The 21750-nt window shown below is 42.5% G+C and overlaps 8 protein-coding genes across 10 annotated transcripts; 4 read left to right on the top strand and 4 right to left on the bottom strand.

Annotated features, from left to right (window-relative positions):
• The first annotated feature begins 115 nt into the window (after nucleotides 1-115).
• LOC117788909 (UPF0193 protein EVG1 homolog) lies at nucleotides 116-1031 on the top strand. Its single transcript, XM_034627850.1, has 3 exons — nucleotides 116-338; nucleotides 391-762; nucleotides 821-1031. Exons 1-3 carry the CDS (start codon nucleotides 131-133, stop codon nucleotides 994-996), a joined length of 756 nt encoding a protein of 251 aa, XP_034483741.1. The 5' UTR covers nucleotides 116-130; the 3' UTR covers nucleotides 997-1031.
• Nucleotides 1032-1225: 194 nt separating this feature from the next.
• On the bottom strand, nucleotides 1226-3324 carry LOC117788908 (protein phosphatase methylesterase 1). Its single transcript, XM_034627848.1, has 6 exons — nucleotides 3138-3324; nucleotides 2843-3041; nucleotides 2642-2751; nucleotides 2272-2583; nucleotides 2012-2212; nucleotides 1226-1955 (listed from the first exon to the last, which is right to left on the bottom strand). Exons 1-6 carry the CDS (start codon nucleotides 3209-3211, stop codon nucleotides 1646-1648), a joined length of 1206 nt encoding a protein of 401 aa, XP_034483739.1. The 5' UTR covers nucleotides 3212-3324; the 3' UTR covers nucleotides 1226-1645.
• Nucleotides 3325-3780: 456 nt separating this feature from the next.
• Nucleotides 3781-6458, top strand: LOC117788905 (N-acetylgalactosamine kinase). 3 transcript variants are annotated; one of them, XM_034627845.1, is made up of 6 exons: nucleotides 3781-3932; nucleotides 4505-4667; nucleotides 4874-5047; nucleotides 5117-5850; nucleotides 5909-6113; nucleotides 6174-6458. In XM_034627845.1, the coding sequence occupies exons 2-6, from the start codon at nucleotides 4513-4515 to the stop codon at nucleotides 6358-6360; spliced, it is 1455 nt and encodes a 484-aa protein (XP_034483736.1). In that variant the 5' UTR covers nucleotides 3781-3932; nucleotides 4505-4512; the 3' UTR covers nucleotides 6361-6458. The 3 variants fall into 3 exon arrangements, with proteins under 3 accessions (XP_034483736.1, XP_034483737.1, XP_034483735.1); XM_034627846.1 differs by lacking the exon at nucleotides 3781-3932 and adding an exon at nucleotides 4139-4282; XM_034627844.1 differs by lacking the exon at nucleotides 3781-3932 and adding an exon at nucleotides 4309-4327.
• Nucleotides 6459-6615: 157 nt separating this feature from the next.
• On the bottom strand, nucleotides 6616-7327 carry LOC117788910. The gene has a single exon (XM_034627851.1). The coding sequence runs from the start codon at nucleotides 7115-7117 to the stop codon at nucleotides 6692-6694; it is 426 nt and encodes a 141-aa protein (XP_034483742.1). The 5' UTR covers nucleotides 7118-7327; the 3' UTR covers nucleotides 6616-6691.
• Nucleotides 7328-10062: 2735 nt separating this feature from the next.
• Nucleotides 10063-12334, top strand: LOC117788907. The gene is made up of 3 exons (XM_034627847.1): nucleotides 10063-10650; nucleotides 11078-11400; nucleotides 11456-12334. The coding sequence occupies exons 1-3, from the start codon at nucleotides 10389-10391 to the stop codon at nucleotides 12248-12250; spliced, it is 1380 nt and encodes a 459-aa protein (XP_034483738.1). The 5' UTR covers nucleotides 10063-10388; the 3' UTR covers nucleotides 12251-12334.
• A 48-nt stretch (nucleotides 12335-12382) lies between these two features.
• On the bottom strand, nucleotides 12383-14844 carry LOC117788904 (signal recognition particle subunit SRP68). Its single transcript, XM_034627843.1, has 4 exons — nucleotides 14648-14844; nucleotides 14190-14539; nucleotides 13410-14072; nucleotides 12383-13353 (listed from the first exon to the last, which is right to left on the bottom strand). The coding sequence occupies exons 1-4, from the start codon at nucleotides 14739-14741 to the stop codon at nucleotides 12637-12639; spliced, it is 1824 nt and encodes a 607-aa protein (XP_034483734.1). The 5' UTR covers nucleotides 14742-14844; the 3' UTR covers nucleotides 12383-12636.
• Nucleotides 14845-15089: 245 nt separating this feature from the next.
• Nucleotides 15090-17776, top strand: LOC117788903 (ATP-binding cassette sub-family E member 1). Its single transcript, XM_034627842.1, has 5 exons — nucleotides 15090-15200; nucleotides 15461-15674; nucleotides 15740-16350; nucleotides 16408-17124; nucleotides 17188-17776. The coding sequence occupies exons 2-5, from the start codon at nucleotides 15462-15464 to the stop codon at nucleotides 17477-17479; spliced, it is 1833 nt and encodes a 610-aa protein (XP_034483733.1). The 5' UTR covers nucleotides 15090-15200; nucleotide 15461; the 3' UTR covers nucleotides 17480-17776.
• Nucleotides 17777-17986: 210 nt separating this feature from the next.
• On the bottom strand, nucleotides 17987-21550 carry LOC117788902 (myotubularin-related protein 9). The gene is made up of 7 exons (XM_034627841.1): nucleotides 20915-21550; nucleotides 20587-20837; nucleotides 20160-20529; nucleotides 19616-20091; nucleotides 19149-19561; nucleotides 18988-19085; nucleotides 17987-18930 (listed from the first exon to the last, which is right to left on the bottom strand). Exons 1-7 carry the CDS (start codon nucleotides 21071-21073, stop codon nucleotides 18853-18855), a joined length of 1845 nt encoding a protein of 614 aa, XP_034483732.1. The 5' UTR covers nucleotides 21074-21550; the 3' UTR covers nucleotides 17987-18852.
• Between the last annotated feature and the right edge of the window lie 200 nt (nucleotides 21551-21750).

Raw genomic sequence — 21750 nt, 5'->3', positions numbered from 1 at the left:
ATGCGTATCCGTTGTCTAGTGAGTTTTCAAAAATAACGAAACACTCCAAACACAAACTATTCTGTTGAACGGAAATACTATTCCAAATATTTATTTTAATTCTGAGCTAAATTCGATTGATTACCATAAAATGAACAATCATCGCTATAATAGTGTTCAGCTCGATGGGCTGGCCACAAATCTGATGAGGCAAATGCCGCAGTCCAATCAACCAGATGCCGGTGGCAATGAGGAGCAACTGCCCATGTGGCCCAGCGAGAGAATTGCTCCCGGTGGCAGCGGCGCCTTTCATTCTCCCAAAGTGGAGTACAGCAAGGAAACTGCAGATTTGCTTAAGCGTAAGTACACACAGATTTGGATAATATTTAGCTACTCCCTGTGGGTTTGCAGTGCTCATGAAGGAGTCCAAGATGTCCATGATTATGCGTAAGCAAATTGGTGAGAGTCTGCGCAATGGGGAACCGTTGCCATTGCCAAAACCGCCACGTCCCAATACCAACAACGATCTGGATAAGGAAACTCAGGCCATTTTGGAGCGTGCTCGCAATGCCAAGCGAAAGAATCTGCAACAAATTGAGGCAAGTGGCGCCTATGAAAAGAGCTACTTTCGCCCAAAGCCAGACAACCGCATGGTGGGTGACAAGGCCAAGGCTCGCTTGCAATTCACCATGGCTGGGATTGATTTGCCGGATCCGGCTGTAAAGCCACTGCGACGTCCCCGAGAGGATCGTCTGGTGACCGAAGGAGATATCATCAATGAATGTGAGTCTGCCTGGGTTATTGCTAGTGATTACCGTCTGATATTAATTTACTTTCACAGTACTGGATCAAATTAATGAACGTGCCGATTGGCTGGCTGAAATGGAGGCATTGGGACAGGGCAAAAAATACTATCCCGAGATACGTGATCAGATATCGGAGCGATTGCATCGCATTCGCGCCTTGGAGACCAAGATGAAGATGAAAGCACAGGGTGGATATCGTTTTGTAGACTAGAATAAAGTAAAAAAAATGTGTTTAATGTTAAAAAACAAAATAATTTAAGCAAAAATAAATTGAAAAAGCCGTTGCAGCAAGCATTCAAAATACAGAAATTAATTTAAAATAATTGCATAACTCTAGGCCGAAGGCGTTAATATGGAAAATGTATCTACAAGATACAAAGAAACATGCCGAAAGTGAAATATCTATTGCATACTTTTAGAGAATACAATTTTTGATCGTGTAATGTTATAATTTTAGCACTTTATTGAACTTATTCGCTTGACATATAATAAATTTCGATTCAATTTTGACTTAATCTGGCACACATTTAATACACACAAAAAATGCACACAGCATTTCAACAATTTAAAAAGCCCAACGCAAAGCATTAACGAGTATTCATACTCTTTTTCTGGATTCACATGGAACTTTTGGCAAAACGAGCAAAAACTACAAGTTGAAAATACATTTGGATTTGTTGTAAGTAATCGAATAAATTATTTGATTATATTTATATGTATATATTTATATATATATATTGATAATACGGAGTATATCATCTGTTCCTATGCCCTATGTTTTTGTGTTTATATATCTATGCATCTGTAATGCTCCATTCAAAAATAGATATTTTTGTGCTACAACTGTACATGGAAGCCGCTCAGCAGGATGGCATGTGGCAACGAAATTCGCCTGCTGCCTCAGCGAAACGATTCCGTATCAAATAGCCGCTGATTACTTCGGCAACCTCGTGTGGACGGTCCTCGTGCACGGCATGACCACAGCGTGCCAAGACTTGCATCTGGAAACGACCCTGCATCTGACCAACGGTCAGTGTGCGATCCAGACCATCGATGCTGGCGAGCAGTAACTGTTTGGGCAATCTCAAATTAAGGAACTTGTCGCTTAATCCAGAAAACCAGCCGACCCAATATTTTTCCGACTTGGCCAAATCGATGCGCCAGGTGTAACTAGAAGGGAAAGACATTATTAAATGTTCTAACTTGTGGTTTGGTAGATAACTTACTTCTTGGCGGCATCAGTTGCTGCCTTGGTTGTTATGGGTTTCTTAAAATCGGTACACTCGGCGCCATCCTCTCCGCCATTGCCCACCTCCTCATCTTCGGAAATACTGAAAGCATTGGGAAACATGCTGGTATGATGCGCTTCTTCAAGGACTTCCTCAGTCAGGGGAAGATCATTCGTTGCGAGTTGATTCGTTGTGCAGCTGTTAACAAATATACAAATCAATAAAATGTTCCCATTTGCAGCGATGACATCACTTACTTGATTATCTGCCCTGGCATTGAGACTTTGGCACTGTCCACATTTCGTACCTGTCCGCTGCGTATGCACCATTCGATGGCGTTCGGTATACTCTGAAAATACTTTGGACGCGAGCGTAAAAAGCTCTGCATGCTGGCCAAAGCTTCCATGGCCGTGCCCTCGACGACATCAATAACTGTGATGCCGATTAAATTCGGAACCAGAGCCATGTGGGCAAAGTGCACTGCAATAGCGCCGCCCATTGAATGACCAACCAGGTATATTTGTGGCACCTCCTCGGGATAGAGTTTCGTTATCAAATCGCCAATGTCCCTAAGTGTAGACACGAAAAGCTTAAGCACACATTCAACAGGCTAACTGACACACTTACTCTGACAAAGTGTCTGCCGACAAGTCGTCCTCGTCATCCACTTTGCTGTCGCCGTGTCCCCGAAGGTCGATGCACAGGCATTGACAGTGTATCATGCTTGTCACTTCCGACTGCAACGTAATACAAATAATGTAATGTAATTAGAAACGCATACACTTGGATAGACAATATGCAGCCAAGTTTGGTATTTGGTATACATACACAAAAATGTGCCCAGGTAAGCGCCGAGTAGCCCCCACCATGCAACAACAACAATACGGGGCCCGGTTTCTCAGGCATTTTAGTGCGATAGACGCGAAATTTACGGTTGTCATCCACAACAACGTCTTCCTTTTCGGCAAAGAACTCGTTCCACATGCATGGCTTATAGTCCCGTATTCGTGATTTCTTAAAGGAGTCTCTGCAATTGTTATGTATCAATTAGAGATACTGTGTCCTCTATCCTCCGCCCACACACATACACACATATGTAAATAATAATCGGGTTAATACTTACGCTCTGCCAATGCGCCCACTCGGAATTGTGGGTGGCAATTTGGACTTAAGTATTGTACGTTGCAGACTGGACATGACGTACGATTGTCTGCGCAATTATTGCGGAAAACTACGGATATATATTGTAAACTAAAATGAAAATTGTTTTTCTTCGGTTCGTTTTCGTTTGTGGTGGTACTTTTCCAATTATCGTAGTCGTTTAGTATTATCGAAAAGTTGGCATCGATAGGGATTGTCAATCGATAGATTTTGAATTTGATCGGCGGGATAATATTTAAATTCCAGCGTTGTTAACAACACAACTTGTTTTAAACTAAACAAGGTAACTACCTTAATTGAATGCAAGCTTAAATTGTATCACAAAATTATATTAAAAGTCTTCTGCAGTCGATTTGTATATTTGTGTGATAAATAATATCATTGAATGCATAACTAATTAGAAAGAAACCTGTTCTACAAAGCGCATTAAAATTTGTTAGCAAAGAAAGTGACAACTTGCTGCATAGACTGAAACACGCCGAAATGGGCATGACCTACTTGGGGCTGAGACTGATAAGCAGCATGTAATATAAACAAAACACTAGTGACTGTCGCGTCTTTCAAGTCGCAATTCCGACTCCCTTGGTATCAGGCTACACAAAAACGGAAACTAAACAGCTATTTTTGTTTAGTTGCCCGTTGGAAGTCGTAGCGCTCGCATCACCAACCTATTTACAAAATTCTCTTGGCCGCCTTGATAACATAAAAGACCCTCCGATTTTTTTTAAGGTTTGGAAAAGGCGTTTATAATCGTTTGGTATGTAGATAATGCATTATTTCTGGTTCATTGAACTGTCAACAACTTAAGAAAAACACTTGAATAAACCGCCATGAGAACGATTATTTATCTCAAGCCTGGCAACGCCCACACGTCAGCTGTTATCGTTGACTTTCCTCTCTCTCTCTCGCTCTCTTTTATTTCTCTCTTCGCCGGCGCAAGAAGCAAGCCTAAAAAGTTCGTGCACTTTGCAATAATTCTTCAATTAAATTAATGGCAATTTGCATCAATTCAGCATAAAGTGCAGCTGTAAAACATTTCCGAAACCGATAACAATCATATTAGTCAATCGTTGTTTATTTTAATGGCTTCAATGACATTGTGATAAGGTGAGCGCCTGGCTGATAACAAGAAATTGCACACCTTTTCTATGTGTATGTATGCATAATACATTCATATGTGTATGTGTTTGTTTTTTGTTTACGTACTCGTTTTTATTAGCTGGTACTATTGTTATTTCGGCTTAACGGGTTATTACTAAAGTGACACGTTAACACAGCTGCATTGTGTATATTCATCAGTTAAGTTAATTTTTTCACATTGAATTTCAGCTCGAAAAATGGCAGCAAGTGCAAATATACTTGGCGATGAACATGTTGCCGTACAAAAATTACAACCACAGGCTAAGATTTATGAGCGCCTGTTAAAATTGGGCGCTTTCTACAAGCAACAATTCGACACCGAGCCGGAGTTCTATGTACGCGTTCCAGGACGGTGAGTGGACGGTGGGGAAGGGGAGTTCCCATAGCTATACCCTTGCAGCGGGTAGTTTAATTTTGTCAAGAACGATTAATCTTTAGTATCAAAAGCATTGTTGATGGTTGAGTAATCTCCACCATTCTTCTGATAGTTATACATATTCAAATCGGACACTTTATATTATATTTTACAACTAATCCGATATCTCTTTGATTTTGCAGTGTTAATATCATAGGTGAGCATGTGGACTACTGCGGTTACTCGGTGCTGCCCATGGCCGTGGAGCAGAGCATTATTTTAGCCGTAGGCACGAATCGGGAAAACGAAACGCTGCAGCTGCGTCCTCTGGATGAGGGCAAATTCCAGAGCTTTGATAGCGATCTGAATGACCTTGAGTATGCTATTTTTTTTTGTCAATATTATTAAATATTTCTTACTAACTAATTAAATTTGTTCAATTTTAGCATCAAGCTGCCCAAGACTGGAGGACCAGCCTGGTATAACTACTACTTGTGCGGCATTAAGGGCGTACAGGAGGAGCTGGTCAAGAAGTGGCGTCCCATTGGCATGCAGGTTGTCCTTAGTGGCAATGTGCCCCTCGCCGCAGGTCTCTCCAGCTCCAGTGCGTTGGTCAGTGCCGCCGTGCTTGCTACAGCACATGTGCAGGGAATGCATCTGGATCGCAAATTGTTAGCCTCGATTTCGGCAAGTTGTGAGCAGTACATTGGAACCCACAGCGGTGGCATGGATCAGGCCATTGCCTATCTGGCGAAACAAGGCTGTGCACAGCACATTGAATTCCATCCCAAGCTAAAGGGCACACCTGTAACGCTTCCAGCGGGCAGTTGCTTTGTGGTAGCCAACAGTCTGGTGCAGAAGAAGAAGGCTGCCTCATCGGACTACAATGAGCGTGTGGTTGAATGTCGTCTTGCTACACGTTGGCTGGCCAAGTCTCAGAAATTGACCAATTGGCAGGAATTCATAAGATTCGTAGACCTCGAGGAGGAGTTGCGTTTGGACAATGCAGCATATGCTCAATTGATTGAGAAGCAGTTAACCAAATTGCTTTACACACGCGATGATATCTGCGAGGCATTGGGAATCACAGAGCAGCAGCTGGAAATGGATTTCCTTACGCGCAGCACTCAGCACATGCAGCAGTTCAAGCTACGTCAGCGAGCCTTGCATGTTATACAGGGTAGGAATCGGGCTTATTCATATATATAAGATTGCTCTATTAATTACGCTCCTTATAGAATCTGGTCGTGTAGTTAAATTTCGTCAGATTTGTGAGCAGCTGGAGCGACGTGCCAGCAAACAGGACATTGAGCAGCTGGGCAAGCTCATGCAGCAGTCGCATCATAGCCTAAGGGAACTCTACGAATGCTCCCATCCGGATCTAGAGCGTCTCATTGCGCTGTCCGTCAAACAGGGAGTCAGCGCCCGTGTTACGGGAGCCGGGTAAGCATCTTATTGAATCTGACAAGCTTTCACTTTTAAAGAAATGATTTCACTTTGCAGCTGGGGCGGCTGTATTGTGGCCATGTGCGATTCCATAAACGCTGCTGCGGAATACGTTAAAGTGTTGAAGCGGGAATACTATGCTCAATTGCCAGCGCATCTCTTGGAACGCTATCAACCAAATGATTTCAATGAAGTCGTCTTTACAACGTTTCCCAGCAATGGAGCCGAACTTTTTGTACAATAATCAGTTGTATAAATTATCACATTAATACGAGTAATTAAGCAGAAATCTTTTAAACTGTATATAAGCTTAGTAAACCTTTAGTTGTCCTTTGTAGCTAATGCTTACTGTAATTATTTCAATGTTAACAAGTTGATATGCAGGCTGATGTTCAACATGTTGATGTCATAATAGCTGTGCTTCAAGATTTATCAGGAAACTAATAGTCTAGAAAGATTTCCTTCTCCACTCAACGCATCCCATTAAATTCAAGCTTTAGTTAGTTTAAAATGTATTAACAAACTACAAACTAGAATACAACAAGGCACTTTAAAAATGTATATAGACTGCCGATCTAACGGCGACTCAAATAGCCCGCGTTCTTGAAGAGTTTGTAGACCTGTTCTCGGGGAATCTTTTCGGCCTCGCGATGCACCACAGCCATCTCCTTGCGGGTAAGCAACGATTCCTTGGCCAGATTGGCAGCTATAACCGGATTGTTGTAGAATCGTGCGCTCTTGGAGAATTCAGCTGGTAACTCCGACTCCCACTGGGCATTCTTTACCACCGAAGGATGTGCATCCGCTGTGGCATAACCCACATATTGGGACTCTGGCTCATATGACGGCTTAGAGGACAATCCAAGCGCCTGATGATAGAAGAATTGGGCTTGTACCATGCTCAGGGCCAGCGAGAGGCAACCGAAGAGTAAGCAAACTTGGCGGGTGGATAACATGATCACTGCAGGAGAGGAAGAGAGAGAGAGATGAAGGAGTTGCATGGTTTACCATTTTATTTTTGGATAATTGAAAGCTAATAAGTGATACGCCTGATTTATAGAGCTGCTGGTCAGTGGCAGTTTTTAATCTACAAGTTGCAAACTGTCAGTTACGTGCGTCATAAATTATTTACGGAAAAATCAATTATCGCGCCAACAAGTGGAGCGACTAGACACCCGAGTCTGAGACGGAGACACCACTGAAGTTGCACCACCTGCATTGTTGTTGTTGTGGTTGTTGTTGCTGCTGCAGTTGCAACTGGCTCTTTTATCCATGAACTTTTTATAACTGACGTTTTTTGCTTTGTGATAACACTTAAGACTGTTTGCATTGATCTCAATTGCAGCTATTTAATTGTCATGCGTGTTCCACTTTTCATTTAAATATTTCACAGACTTAGTTACATTTTTGTTGGTTGGTAAACAAATTGCAGAATGACATTCAAATTTAAATTGCATTAAGCCAAAGTCAAGGTTGTCCAACAACCCACTCTATGATTTCTTATAGTTTATAACTCCCACAACATCCAAATGCCTCACATTGGCTTTATAACTGGATGGGGCAACTTGGAACAGCACCTGGCTCGATTTGGCTGAGTTGAAACTGAAACTGTAACTGATTTTAGAATAGCGAGCTGGCGTACTTTTATGTGCTCGGCGTTGAATGCCACAAGAACGAGTTTCACTCACAACATTGAGACACAACAACGAAACACTCAAAGCTCAAAGTTGTCGCCAAATACTTCAAGTGGGAGCAACGTTTAATCACATAAATTTATTTATTTATTGTGAACTAATTATAAACTGTCGACAAACAATTTTATTTGTAATAATATTTAACTAAACTATAAATTTCAGTGAAGTAAGTTTAAATAAATGAAATATAAGTTTTCATAAATTTGTAATTGATATTAGGTAAAAACTGCCAAGCTAATGATAAACACTAAAGAAAATATAATTGAAATATAGATAAACTTTAAATAAAAAGTTATTTAAAAAAAATATAATTCATTATAAATCCATAAACTATATTATCAAAATTTCTATTATCAACTAAGAGCAGTTGACCAAAAGGCGTTGCTAGAATTGGTAAAATTCTAGAAAAACTCAATTAGACCAAATAAAAAAAGTAAATTCATGATTAATTAATTTCATTATATTAATTATGGATGAAAGAGCACTGAGTAATGCTGTTACAAAATCTGACCTAGGCCTAGGCAATAGCTGCGAGTGTTTACAATTAAATATAAGTACAATGAGTTTTTTTAGTTGTCTAAAGTTTCTCATGCTCCACTAAATGCCCGCCAAAAAAGGTCGCAAGTTGCCGGCTCGCTGCTTGCTCGATTACGCACACCTCCAATAACAACCAACTAAACACACACACACACATAGATAATAGCTCCTTTTGTACATGTGATTTGCTTAGAATCCGAATCCAAATCTGAGTCCAAATCCAACAACGTTTGCGACTTTTGAAAGTGTCGATTGACCCTGAAAATTTAATGCCTAACTCACTCGATGTATTTGTCTCAAACTCAGAAACAGACACAGACACAGACTCAGACTTTGTGGTGCTGCACATGTTTGACCCTAATTTGTTGTGGTTGCTTTTAGCTTATGCTGGGGTTATTCAACCGTCTATGTCAGCTGATGCGGAAGCTACTCCATTCGGGGCTGTGGCCAGGGTGGATAACTTGGAGTTCTGCTTCCAGCGCCTTGAACTTTTGCGTGTTGGCGGTGCACAGGTGCGTATCTTGATGTTTTGTTGTGGTATTTACATTGTTTGATTTCTTGTCTTGTTGGTATCTTTTTCTAGGGAGTGGTCCAACAAATTTGTCTTTATTTATTGCCTGTGTCGAATTTGATATTTAATTAATTGCCATTTTGTAAATGCATATGAAAGAGGCCAATTGTTAACGCTGCATTGTTCAACACACAAAGTACATATAATGAGCTCAAACTCTGAACTTTAAGTGCCTCAGCAATTGCGATTATTTGTTATAAATATCTGAATAATTATTATAAAAGGAATGGATCAATTACTAAGATATATTAAAGATCATAACAGCATAATTTAATGACAATTCATACATCTTTTCTGAAGGGACTATTTAAAAACTTTTTGTATTATTTATTCATTGATTAAATAAAATTCAAGTTAATTAATAAATAAACTGTTTTTTATTTTCAATTACAATAAAATTATATTTAACAAATTTAAATTTCTTAATGAATTTTTATTACAAATTGAGATTGGTGTATGACTAAAATAATAAAAAAATTACCATATTTATTAGCTGTAACTATAAATTAGTTTGTTAGCCCTTTAACTAAACTTTGAGCTTGAGTTATTTTTGGAGGCTGAAGTATTTTCTGATTAGCCTTCAAAATGTATTTAGTTTTTAATTTATTCAAACAACACCTCGACCCACACAAACACTTACACACTCATGGAGAGAAAGAGAGAGAGGGAGAGAGAGAGCTGCACTCAGCTGGGCGCAGTTGTGGTTCCAAGGACGCCTTATGCAATTTCAAATTCAAGTGCACGCAATTGTGGTGCAATGCTAACGACTTTGTACAATGCGGCGTATGAGCAATATCACATCCGCTTCGCCTTTGCCAGTGTCGACGTTAAGCATACGCAACGTGTGCTCTCCGCTGACTGGGTGAAAGTGCGCATTGGCGCTACCTTGAACGTTAACTACTTGCAACAACAACAACAACAACAACAACGATAACAACATAGAGAGCGACACGTTTGCCTCCAATGTCTACCGGCTTTCAATTGCACCTGAAATTAGAATAGCGTAAGCGAGATAAAGAGAGAGCGAGAGAGCGTGCTCGAATATGCTCACTCTCAGTTGCACTTGTCTGTGTGAGTAGCTGTGTATTGGTGAGTGCATTCGCATTGCATTGAAAAATCGTTCTGATGTTCTGCCTCAGTTGTCGTTGTGCAGCGCGTCGCGAGGTTTGTCAGTCGCTTAAAACATTCGCACGTATGCAACAAAATGCAACAACAACAACAGCAAAATTAACACAAGTTTTTCAATTTGTGCAAAATCAATCACATCAGCAGAAATTATTATACAATATACATAAATAAATATAAACCAAAAAGTAAAGTGACCTGTGCCCAAAACACAATTCATAAATTTGTGTCACTGGCGCAATGTCTCAAAAATGCTGCAATTGCAGAAACTGATTAATTGTGCACACAATTTGGTGGCAAGTGCAGTTTCAACTCCAGTCAATCTTCAATCTGCCAACAAGCGAAATGGCAACAACAGCGCAACATTCAGCAACATTAACAAGGACGACAACGACAGTATCTGCCAATGCAGTCACCACTCTGGCCGGCATCAATCAATATGAGGAGGACATTGTACACTTGAGCCATCTGTTTAGGGCTAAGAATGTGGTGACCTTTGACATTGGCAGCATGGCCTGCACTGCGGGCAGCAGCAGCGGCGACAATTACATGTCCTTGGTGAAGCGTGTGACAATCTACGAGGCGACAGAGGGCGCTAGTGAAATGGGTAATGAAGTCACAGCATCAATTGCATTAAAAGAAAATTCAACTCAAGCTGTGTTTTTAGTGTTTATTGATTGTTGTTGCTGTTATACATTTAGCGGCGACGTCGCGACGTCAACTGACCTTGTTACACGCATTCTAAATAGATATAGCTACGTATACGTAATATACATTCGCTAAAGGTCAACACGCACACTCGCCCACTCACACACACCAATGCATACACAACAGCGACTGAGCGACTCTCTCTCACACACACACACACAGCTAAAGAGCAAACAATTTCATTCATAAATTTTACTACAGCGTGTAAACAAAGAACAGCTGTTTCAACTGCACAAGAGAGCGCCTTAAGCGTTGCTCTCTTTCTCTCTCTCTTTGTGTGTAGTTGCTCTGTTTTGTTTTTGATATTATTTGTTGTTTTTATTTAGCTAACGCTGCCACTGTCGCTGCCGCAGCCAACGCCAGCTGCTCAGTCATCATCAAGCGTCAAATTGCGAGTCTCTCGCGTCGCCAGCTGTATCGCTGCGAGGAGGCGTTTACCAATGAGATTAATGTGTATCAGCACGTGGTGCCGCTGCTCTGTCGCTATAGCCGGCAGCCAATATTCCCACAATGCTACTTGGCCGACAATGATGATGGTAGTCCCAATGGCGAGGCCATTATTGTGCTGCAGGACCTAAAAGCGTTGGGTTTCCGCATGCAGAATCGTCTGGCGGGTCTGGAGCTGCGTCATTGCTTGCTGGTGATGAAGGTAGGTTAAGCCGCAATCCTTTCAAGCATTCTAACTGCCTGAGTGATTTTTATAGAAACTAGCGCAGTTGCATGCAGCTTCGCTGGCGGCACAGCAGCTGGAATCCGCTCACTTTGCCCAGCAGTGTGCACAGATGAAGGAGATTGTCTACTGCCCGGATGCGGCAGATTTTTACTCTCGCATTCTGGACACATCGGTGCAACAGGCGCTGGACAGTCTGAATGCCTCCAATGGCGATGGTAACCTGTCCAAGCCCATACGCCTCATTGAGCAACTGCAGCCAACGTTGTTTGGCCAGCTACAGAGAAGCATCAATGCGGCGGCAGCAACTCCATTCAGCGTGGTGTGCCATGGTGATCTCTGGCTAAACAATTTGATGTTTCGCTCACAGCCAGAGGAGGTCATATTCTTTGATCTGCAGGCCATGAGACGCACCTCGCCGGTCTTCGATATACTGCATTTCATATACACCAGCACACGTCGGCAACTGCGCGATGTCCACACGGACACCCTGCTGGCCGCCTATGCGGAGGCACTGCGCAAGGAGCTCGCTCAACAGCTGCGTCACACGCCGGCTGCCAAACAGCTGGAGGAGCTGTGCGAAACCTTCTCGCTGCAGCGTCTTAGCGAGGAGTATGTGCGTCATGTGCACTATGGACTGGCCATATCACTGTGGATTCTGCCAGCGGTCACCTTTGATGCCAACAACATACCCGATCTGGATGAGATAAGCGAACAGAATCTCAACGGCAAAGAGATTAACTGCACCCAAAAGCTGACTCCAGAGTATCATCTGCGCATCCGGGAATTGGCGCTAGAGTTCTATGAGCATGGCTATCTGGACATGTGAAGATCTGTAGTATTTGTAGTTGTATAACCATTGAAACTAAGTTGTTTGCTGCTTAATAAATTAAAGAATTAATTAGTATACAAATCCGTGCAGAACTTCACTGAGAGAGTTTCCATTGAGACCAAAAGGCAATTGCAGCACTTGTAGCTTACTTTATTACCAATAATTCCTCACTATTGTAACTTAAACTGAATTTTGTGGTTAAATGTTTGTAGTGTTTTGTTGTTTGGTTGTTGGTAATTATACTTTATACTAACAAAAGCCGGAGTCTAAAAGCAAAAACAAATAATAAACGTTCCAAAGTGTTGAACGTTTTTTCATTTTTTATAAAAGCAACATCAACATGGAATTTCATAAGAAAGGGAGGCTCGTAGGTTTGATCATTCTCACTTGTTGCCACCACCGCCCCAGCCAAGAAAACCCTTGACAAAGCCTGTAATGGATGCACCCTTCTTGCCGGGCGACTCAAGTTTATCCTCCAGCGAAGGTAACTCCACGTAGTTCATGGCCAGATCGAAGAACAACGGCTTGCAGGGTATTGGCTCCATGTCGGGCGTTAGCTTGTACACATTGGGTGCCCGGGTGTGCAGCGATTGATCCTCTTTGTATTGTGAGAGGCGCTCGTAAAGCGGCTTCGTTGTTTTCTGCGATTTAGTCGAGACCCCACTGGCATCCTCGCTGTTGTCATCCTCCAGCACGCTGTAGGCATGTGCCGAGAACTTGCTGCCATCGATGCTGGATACCATTTTCTTCAGTTCCGATTGCAACTGGAATTCGGCACATGGTTTGCCCTTGAACGACTCATTGGCATAATTGGATGCACGCTCGTACAGCGCCACCGCCTCCTTCCATTTCTTCATGTCTATAAGCGTCAGGGCTATGTAATAGCAGCGGAAGGCCTTGAATGTGTGCGCCAGATTGGCCACCTCGCTCTGATACTGAGCATCTTCCTCCATGCCAGTGATTTGCTGCATTTCCGTCACATTCTGAAGGATAATCTCGTATAGACGCGCCAGATCCTGAGGGCGTACACGCTTACCATCGCCTTGAGCTTGCGTCGATTGGGATTGCTGTTGATTGGGATCATCAAAGTTCAACTTGGCCTGGAATCAGTAATGTCAGTTTAATTGGGAATAACAATCGTGTTAGGGACTCTTACCTGATCAACCAAAGACAGATTGCGCTGCAGCGTTCGGCTATGTCGAATGTAGCTCAAATATGCCAGCAAATATTGCACGCCGGACACAGTCTGCCCTGTTGTTAGAGAGCGTAGCTTGGGATCCTGTTTGATCTCGTCCTTGACTGCCTGGATGGCATCCTTGCAATCCATAAGTATGCGCTCGATCAGCTCAATCTTGGCATCCAGTTTGGCTGTCTTGGCCAGCGATTTGTCCAGCTCCTGTGTGCTGAGCAGGAATAGACGCACCTTCTCCGGCCGCACAGTGACCTTGCGGCCACGCCAGTCGATCGTCTGCAGACCCTCGCTACTCTCCGTCTTCGTTTGGCTCACCAGCACATCCAAGTTCTCCAGCACACCCTGGGCGCGCAATTCGAGAATTTCATCGATCTTGCCGCCACTGGCACCACCGCTAATGTTGTAGGCGCAGTAGCGCAAATTGGGCGTGAACTCGTTCACCTTGGCGCGATACAATTCCTGATCGTCCTCGGGCAGCGCCTTGGCCAAATTCTCATACACCACCTGGGCGCGTTTTAAATGCTCACCGGCCGAGTCCCACAGCTGCAGTTCAAAGTGCAGAGTGCCATGCATCCAGGCCACATATGCCTCGCACTCCAGTTTGGTGCGTGCATCAAATGCATCCGTCTGCCAAATGTCGATAAACAAGGGATTAAAATATGTACAGAAGACGGGAAGCTACAAAGTCCAACAGTAACCCATTGGACATGTGGGCTATACATCCCGGCTAGATCTGATACTTACATTGCACAGCTCCTGCAGCTGCAGAGCATAGAAACAAGCGCGACGCAGCTTGTTAATCAGGTGAAAACGCTTCCTCAGCTCCGTGTTTGCCTCCTGCTTCAGCTGCATGGCGTAGGCCCAAGCGCGTTCAGCACTGATCAGCGGTATGTGAATGAAACGCTCGTCCGCCTTCTTGCCCGTGAGATGAGCCAGGGTTACATCGCGACGCTTAAAGTGACGCTTGTCGCCCTGGGGATACTTTAATGCCTTGCGCAGACGACGAATGCGGCGTGTGCAGTAGCCACGATAACGCTGGAAGTCACCATGGCGCAGACCATGTTGCTGCTGTGCATCCTTGATCATATGCAGGACTGCAATAACAGAGAAAGTTGATTAATTTAAATATTTACAATTTTTTAGGTTAATTGTCACTGCAGCTCCACTGGTGGAGGGGGAGGGGAAGCGGGGCTCACACTCACTTTCAACGGTGAAGATTTTCACAGGCTCCGCCACGGCTGTGCCGCTGTCACTTTTCTCCACATTTTCTCCACTATTTGGCTCCTCAACGACCATTATTTTAGCAATGCCAGAGCCTACAGACTTTAAAATCTACGGATTTGTAAAAAAATACAGAGATGAACGACGGTCGTCGTCGGGGAATCGTCGCCAAACGTAAACGTCATCATTGTTTTCGATTTTTAATTCAAAGTATCGATATTATAATTATATCGATAGGTTTAAGAATTTTAAAAATGTAAATCAGAAATTAGACCAATCATAGAGAAGCTCAAGTATTCTATTAGCTTAAATATGTTGGTAGATATTTTTACTTAATCCTAATTTACTTGCTATTTGTTTTAAATCTCATTCATAAATTATTGTTTGTAGCTATCGATGTTTTATTTCGGCCTAAGCTGCTACTCAACACTAATCATTAGTGTTGTGCATTCCCTTTGAAACTTGTGGCTGACGACGCAAGAGCGTGGCGTTGAACATTCGCCAGTTTTAAATAAATTTCAGCCAAGTTCACAGGTAAATAAAAGGTTAATTAGTGCATTAATGAAATAAATATAGTAAGGCGAGCTTGCCAAATGTCATAGTGCATTTGTATTCGTGCTGGAAGCATTTGTTTTGAGGTTATACTTTCACTGCACGCAGTACAGGTTGCCCCACCATCTCCCCCTCGCTGCACTAGCTTTGTTTTGACGGCCGTTTTTGACATTTGCAACGTTGACAGTGCGACAGTGATTGGGAAATTTCGTTTAATTAAGCAATCAATTGATTATTCACAGCATGTCGCGCAGAAAGGATCACGAGGAGACGGACAAGCAGACGCGTATTGCCATCGTCAGCGATGACAAGTGCAAACCGAAGCGTTGTCGCCAGGAATGCAAGAAATCATGTCCCGTGGTGCGCATGGGCAAGCTCTGCATCGAAGTGACGCCCACGTCGAAGATAGCGTCACTGTCCGAGGAGCTGTGCATCGGTTGCGGTATCTGTGTCAAGGTGTGTGTCTCTTAAGATTCAAATCTCTGTGTGTGTAACAGCTGTTGATTTCAATCTCCTTTCAGAAATGTCCATTTGAGGCAATCACAATTATCAACTTGCCCAGCAATTTGGAAAAGCACACAACGCATCGTTATAGCAAAAACTCGTTCAAGCTGCATCGCCTGCCGATTCCCCGACCGGGTGAAGTCCTGGGTTTGGTTGGTCAGAACGGTATTGGCAAGTCGACAGCGTTGAAGATTCTCGCAGGCAAGCAGAAGCCCAATTTGGGTAAATATGCCAATCCACCCGACTGGACGGAAATTCTGGCCTATTTCCGTGGCTCCGAGTTGCAAAACTACTTCACCAAAATATTGGAAGACAACCTAAAGGCTCTGGTTAAGCCACAGTATGTCGATCAGATTCCCAAGGCGGTGCGTGGCGCTGTTGGTGATCTGCTGGACAAGAAGGATGAGCGTGATCTGCAGACGAAAATCTGTGATATGCTGGACCTGTCACACATTCGCGATCGTGAGATTTCCCAGCTATCCGGTGGAGAATTGCAACGTTTTGCCATTGCCATGGTCTGCATACAGAATGCGGATATCTTCATGTTCGACGAACCGTCCTCGTATCTGGATGTGAAACAGCGTTTGAACGCTGCCTTAACCATTCGTTCGTTGCTGCATCCTACCAAGTGAGTTATTATCAACATCCGTATACTTTCTCTGTTACAATTTTTATTCAATTACAGATTCATTATTGTTGTGGAACACGATTTGTCCGTGCTGGATTACTTGTCCGATTTCATCTGCTGTCTTTATGGTGTGCCTGGCTGCTATGGTGTTGTTACTATGCCCTTCTCAGTACGTGAAGGCATCAACATTTTCCTGGATGGCTTTGTGCCCACCGAGAACATGCGTTTCCGCACGGAATCGCTCACTTTCAAGGTATCTGAATCGGCCACGGAGGAGGAGATTAAGCGTATGAATCATTACGTTTATCCATCCATGGTGAAAACACTGGGCAAGTTCGAGTTGACCGTGGAAAAGGGTCACTTCAGTGACTCGGAGATCCTGGTGTTGCTTGGCGAGAACGGTACCGGAAAGACCACGTTTATTCGAATGCTAGCTGGTAATCTTCAACCGGATGGTGAAGTGGAACTGCCAATGCTGAACATCTCTTACAAACCTCAAAAGATTTCACCGAAATTCCAAAATCATGTTCGTCATTTGCTGCACGACAAGATTCGCGATGCTTACGTGCATCCACAATTCATTGCGGACGTCATGAAACCCATGAAGATTGAGGAGATCATGGATCAAGAGGTGCAGAACCTCTCCGGTGGTGAATTGCAGCGTGTGGCTTTGGTGCTCTGCTTGGGCAAGCCAGCGGATGTCTACCTTATCGATGAACCCTCTGCGTATTTGGATTCTGAGCAGCGTCTGGTCGCTGCCAAGGTTATTAAGCGGTTAGTATTTAAATATTTCATTTGATCAAATTGGTTTTACTTAAATCTTAAATATGATTGCAGTTACATTTTGCATGCGAAGAAGACAGGATTTGTGGTGGAGCACGATTTCATTATGGCCACTTACCTCGCTGACCGTGTCATCGTTATTGAGGGTCAACCCTCGGTGAAGACCACTGCATTCACACCCCAATCGCTGCTCAATGGCATGAATCGATTCCTTGAACTGCTGGGCATTACTTTCCGACGTGATCCCAACAACTTTAGGCCGCGTATTAATAAGAACAATTCGGTCAAGGATACGGAACAGAAGCGCTCGGGTCAATTCTTCTTCCTGGAAGACGAGTCAGGTTAAGCGGTCGCAGCAATGAACACAAAATATGTAACTCTGCATATATATTTGAATGCCGTCAGCTTTGTTGGACGACTCGGTTTCTTTATTCATTCGTTTCATTGCTCTCACGTTTTTCTTTCTAATAGTTTCTTTTGTCCCTTTTGCATTTTTTAAATAATGAACACAATTTTCAACATTTCTTTTGTTATTGTTGTCCAGAATTGAGAACAACTACAGCCGACCATCATACAAATTTATTAAAGTGAGTTTTTATAAAATGCTGATTTATACCGAAAATAAAAGATATAAAAACAAAAACAATAGGAAAGGCAACTTTATATAGTAAAAATAAATTAATTTACTTTATAAAAAACGGCAAAAACATTGAGTTTCATTTTTCAAGCGTTGCAGTTTAGGATAACTATCTCATAATATTTTGCATACCACATTCAAAAAGGTAAGAGACCCAATTTGGGCCAGGACTGCAAAACAGATTTTGAATCAACCGCCAAATAATGAATTATTGGATATTTTGCAAAATAATACGTATTTATTGCACTTTAAAATTAATTAGCATAGTACACTCAAAATACGCACAATAGATATATAAATATATATGCATATAAATTACATAATGTCAATGATTTCAAATACGATCACAATTCGAAACAAACACATTAATAATGCATCCATACTAACTACAAACATTTATGTTAATACATACATACTTGGATAATCAAATTTAGAACAACGCATTTACAGCTTAATTCAATTATCAATATATTCATTTATAAACGCTTTCCAAGCAATAAATTTATGCGATTCAATCAAAATATACAAAATACCAACATTTCGAAAAAGGCAAATCTTTGAATTTTACAATGCTAAATTTGATCTCTGGCTTAGCTGTATTCATCAATCATCATTAAGTACTAATTAGTAAATTGAAGACTTATTTCACTAAAAATTCCATATAAGTAAATGCGTCAAAAATTGACTCAAATTTTTAAACATTTGATCATTTTACATTTGTATTTCTTTTTTTTTTAAAGACAATAAGAAATAAAGCGCATTACAAGTTGCAATAAGAGAGACAATATAAGATTTAAAATTTAAATGGACTTAAGTCAGAAATATTAAGTGATAGCCTGATTTGATCCAAAATCAGATCAATTTTTGTTTTTGTTCATAATATTCTTTCAGCACAATTTCTAAATGGAACTTTTAGAGACTTATTTGTTATGTATTGAATTTTGTATACAAAATAAGATTTGCTTAAATAATTCGTTTAAAATGGCTACAGAAAGTATCAAAAATAAGTGTATATCTTGTATGTATATAATATATAGTTAGAGAGACACAGAGATAGCTGCGCGATGAGGTAGCCAACAACTTTATGCGTCATCCACATCGTTAATCAGTGTCATGACTTCCTGGCTTAGTTCCAAGGCCTGTTTGCGCAGTTTTAAAGCCTGTAATATAACAAAATTTACAATCTAATTATCCATTTAATTATGTAATCAACTTACCTGAGTTCTTAGCTCCTTTTCACTTGTAACCAGCTCTTGAATTTGCGCCATTGTCGTCGCTAAATTTCGTTGATCGATCACCCAACGTAAATAGAGTTCTGGGTATATAAAGTTAGGATAATACGTTAATTGAAATGACTGTTTTCTTATCAAATACACACCGCTCCACAATTCCAAACTAATTGGCGCAACAGAAGGCCAAATCACACTAGCATTTGGTTCGTATAGTGGATTTAGCAGAGTTTGCAATACATCTGGTCGATTTAGATAAGACCACAGACTCGTGGTTCTTGTGTGCACTTGCAGCTCGTGTCGCTCCCGCTCCGAGTCGCACAGAAAGGTGCCATATTGCGAGAAGTAGCTGTGTTCAAACAGCAATATGAGCAGCTGGGTACTGAACTCAAAGCTACAGGGGAACTGCGTGTACAATTGATAGATGCAATCCAGAAAGAGTACAAAAGTGGCGCCCGAATTCTTGTTGCGGGTCTGATGCGGCGTGTAGCAAGAGTAACGATGACGCGACGCAAACGGATGACCCGCTTGGATCCATTCCCGCTCTATCAAGGCTTGTAGACTGAGAATGGAAATCATTTACAAAGTATAACATAAGATTGCTCTCGTTACTAACCCGCGCACAGTTCGACAGTCGGGATTGAGAATGATCTGCACGAGTGAGGTAACAATCAGCGTTGAATCCAGACCTTTTGCGCCATGCACGAGCACTGGACTGCCCTCCTGATCCAGGCACTGTGCCACCACACAAGAGGCATTCAAAGAATTGAGTACTAGGCTCAACCAGCCGCTGTTCTCCAGGCGAGTTAGCCACTTATCCGTGGTGCAGCCCGTGTCATTGCAGGCCTCAATCAGCTTGGCAAAACTGTCCAGAATAGCTGCAGGTGAGCTGACATTGCCAATGGCGCGATTCACCTTCTTCCACTGCGAGTAATGCAAGTCTGTCTCCGTGTTCGACTTGCCCTTGCCCCAAGTATCCACAATGAAGCCCTTTTTGCTGCGTCCCAGCACCAGATTGAGTATCGCCTCGTCGGCGCGACAACGTTTGATGCCTTGGGTGGACAACGGTTGTGAGCTACGCATAAGCGTGGCCTGAAAAAGGGAGGAGGAACATCATGAAGTTAATGTCATTTAGAGAATTTAAATGTAATTAAACCTACGCCATTCTCATGTCTGTAGCTGAGCACAGGAAAACGTCCGCCGTCTCGGAAGGCAGCGGAGAGCGCTATTTGCTCATCGCTAATTGCTTTAGGTACAATCAGTGTGGCGCCATATGTGGCACAGACGCCAAAGTCTTTGTTGACGTGGCTAACACGCCACTCGCAGGCAGAGACGCCACTGCAGCCACTGCCCACCAATGCAGCTGCTGCGTCCAAAGCAAAGCCGTTCTGCAGGGGATGGGGAATGCTGTTGCAGCTACCAAAGGCAGCAGATGTCGAAGGCGTGCATATTGTTATATTTGCCACATTGGGCGATGAGGCGCCACCCATGCTCAGTCCGCTTATCAGTTGTGCGAATTCTAGTTCCGGTCTGCAAGAAAGCACTTAAATTAGCTGGATTTGATTATATTTATTTATAGATTCATACCGAAACATGGTATAGCCATCCTCTAGTATGGTATACATGGGCCTGTAGAAAAAGGGATAGTCCAGCTCGGGATTCTGTATTGCACTCAGTGCCTCGAGGGAAGCGGACACATTGAAAAAGTCTTTGGCATACTTGATTTCCAGCGCTATAATGCGCAGATCCTTGCACTTCAGCGTTATAATGCCGCCCATGACAATATTCTGACCCATGCTTGGCTTCTTCTCCACGCTGTCGATGTTCTTGTGCAGCAGCTGGAAAGTGCACAGGATAATTCAATTAAAAAATTAATTGCCATTAGGTTGCACCAACACCACCCACTACCACCCACCCATAGTTCCTGGCTGTTCTCTTGGCGTGCGCTGAGCAGCAAATGGTGACCCGTTATGCACAGGGTGCCTTCAACTGTTGCATTTGCTGAATTCGAATTGGTTGTATGCAGAAACACCCCATCCAATTTGGGTGTTTTTATCAGATCAGCGAACTCCATGTCCCTTCAGTTCCAGTTCCCGTACCACTTCCAGTTCCTGTCGCCACCCACGCATTGACCAACATGCACAATTTGTGGCTGACCACCCACTGTGTGGTGATTTTGTTCACGCTAATTAACTTTTTGCATTTCGCCTGTGGCGCTGCCGCAGTGGCAGCTTAGCTTTTTGTTCTTGTTCTTGTTGTTGTTGTTGCTGCTGTTGTTGTCGTTGCCACTTGATTGCTTGCTCTGCTTCTTCTTGCGCTACCCGCCTTTTCCCTCTCTTTGCTTTAGCCGACCCGTCAACAGCAGTGTGGGCGTCTCTTTGAATATATACGCTCCTCACGCGCCACTTGATTGTTGCACATATGTTAGCATTCAATAAACACAACTGCCACAATTTCCCAATCCTTAAACATTTATTTACTATTTAAATTGCACTTTTTGTTAACTTTAGCAGCGATAACGGTGTGTTGCCATTCACAACGAAACGCACACACATCAAGAACAAAGCTCGCGTGGCCGTCATTTATATGTTAGTGACGGCGTTACAATAAAATAATCGTGTAAGCTATCCCAATGCGCGCGCAATTTGAATGAGAAAAGGCTATCGTTAGTGTAAAATTTAAACACTTATTAATATATAATATATATATTTATTTATACGTAAAAGTTCATTTCAAAAGGTTTGTTTACAA

Source organism: Drosophila innubila, assembly GCF_004354385.1.
Source record: "Drosophila innubila isolate TH190305 chromosome 3L unlocalized genomic scaffold, UK_Dinn_1.0 0_D_3L, whole genome shotgun sequence".
Taxonomy (NCBI): Eukaryota; Metazoa; Arthropoda; class Insecta; order Diptera; family Drosophilidae; genus Drosophila; species Drosophila innubila.
This window is presented reverse-complemented; position numbering and strand designations above follow the sequence as displayed.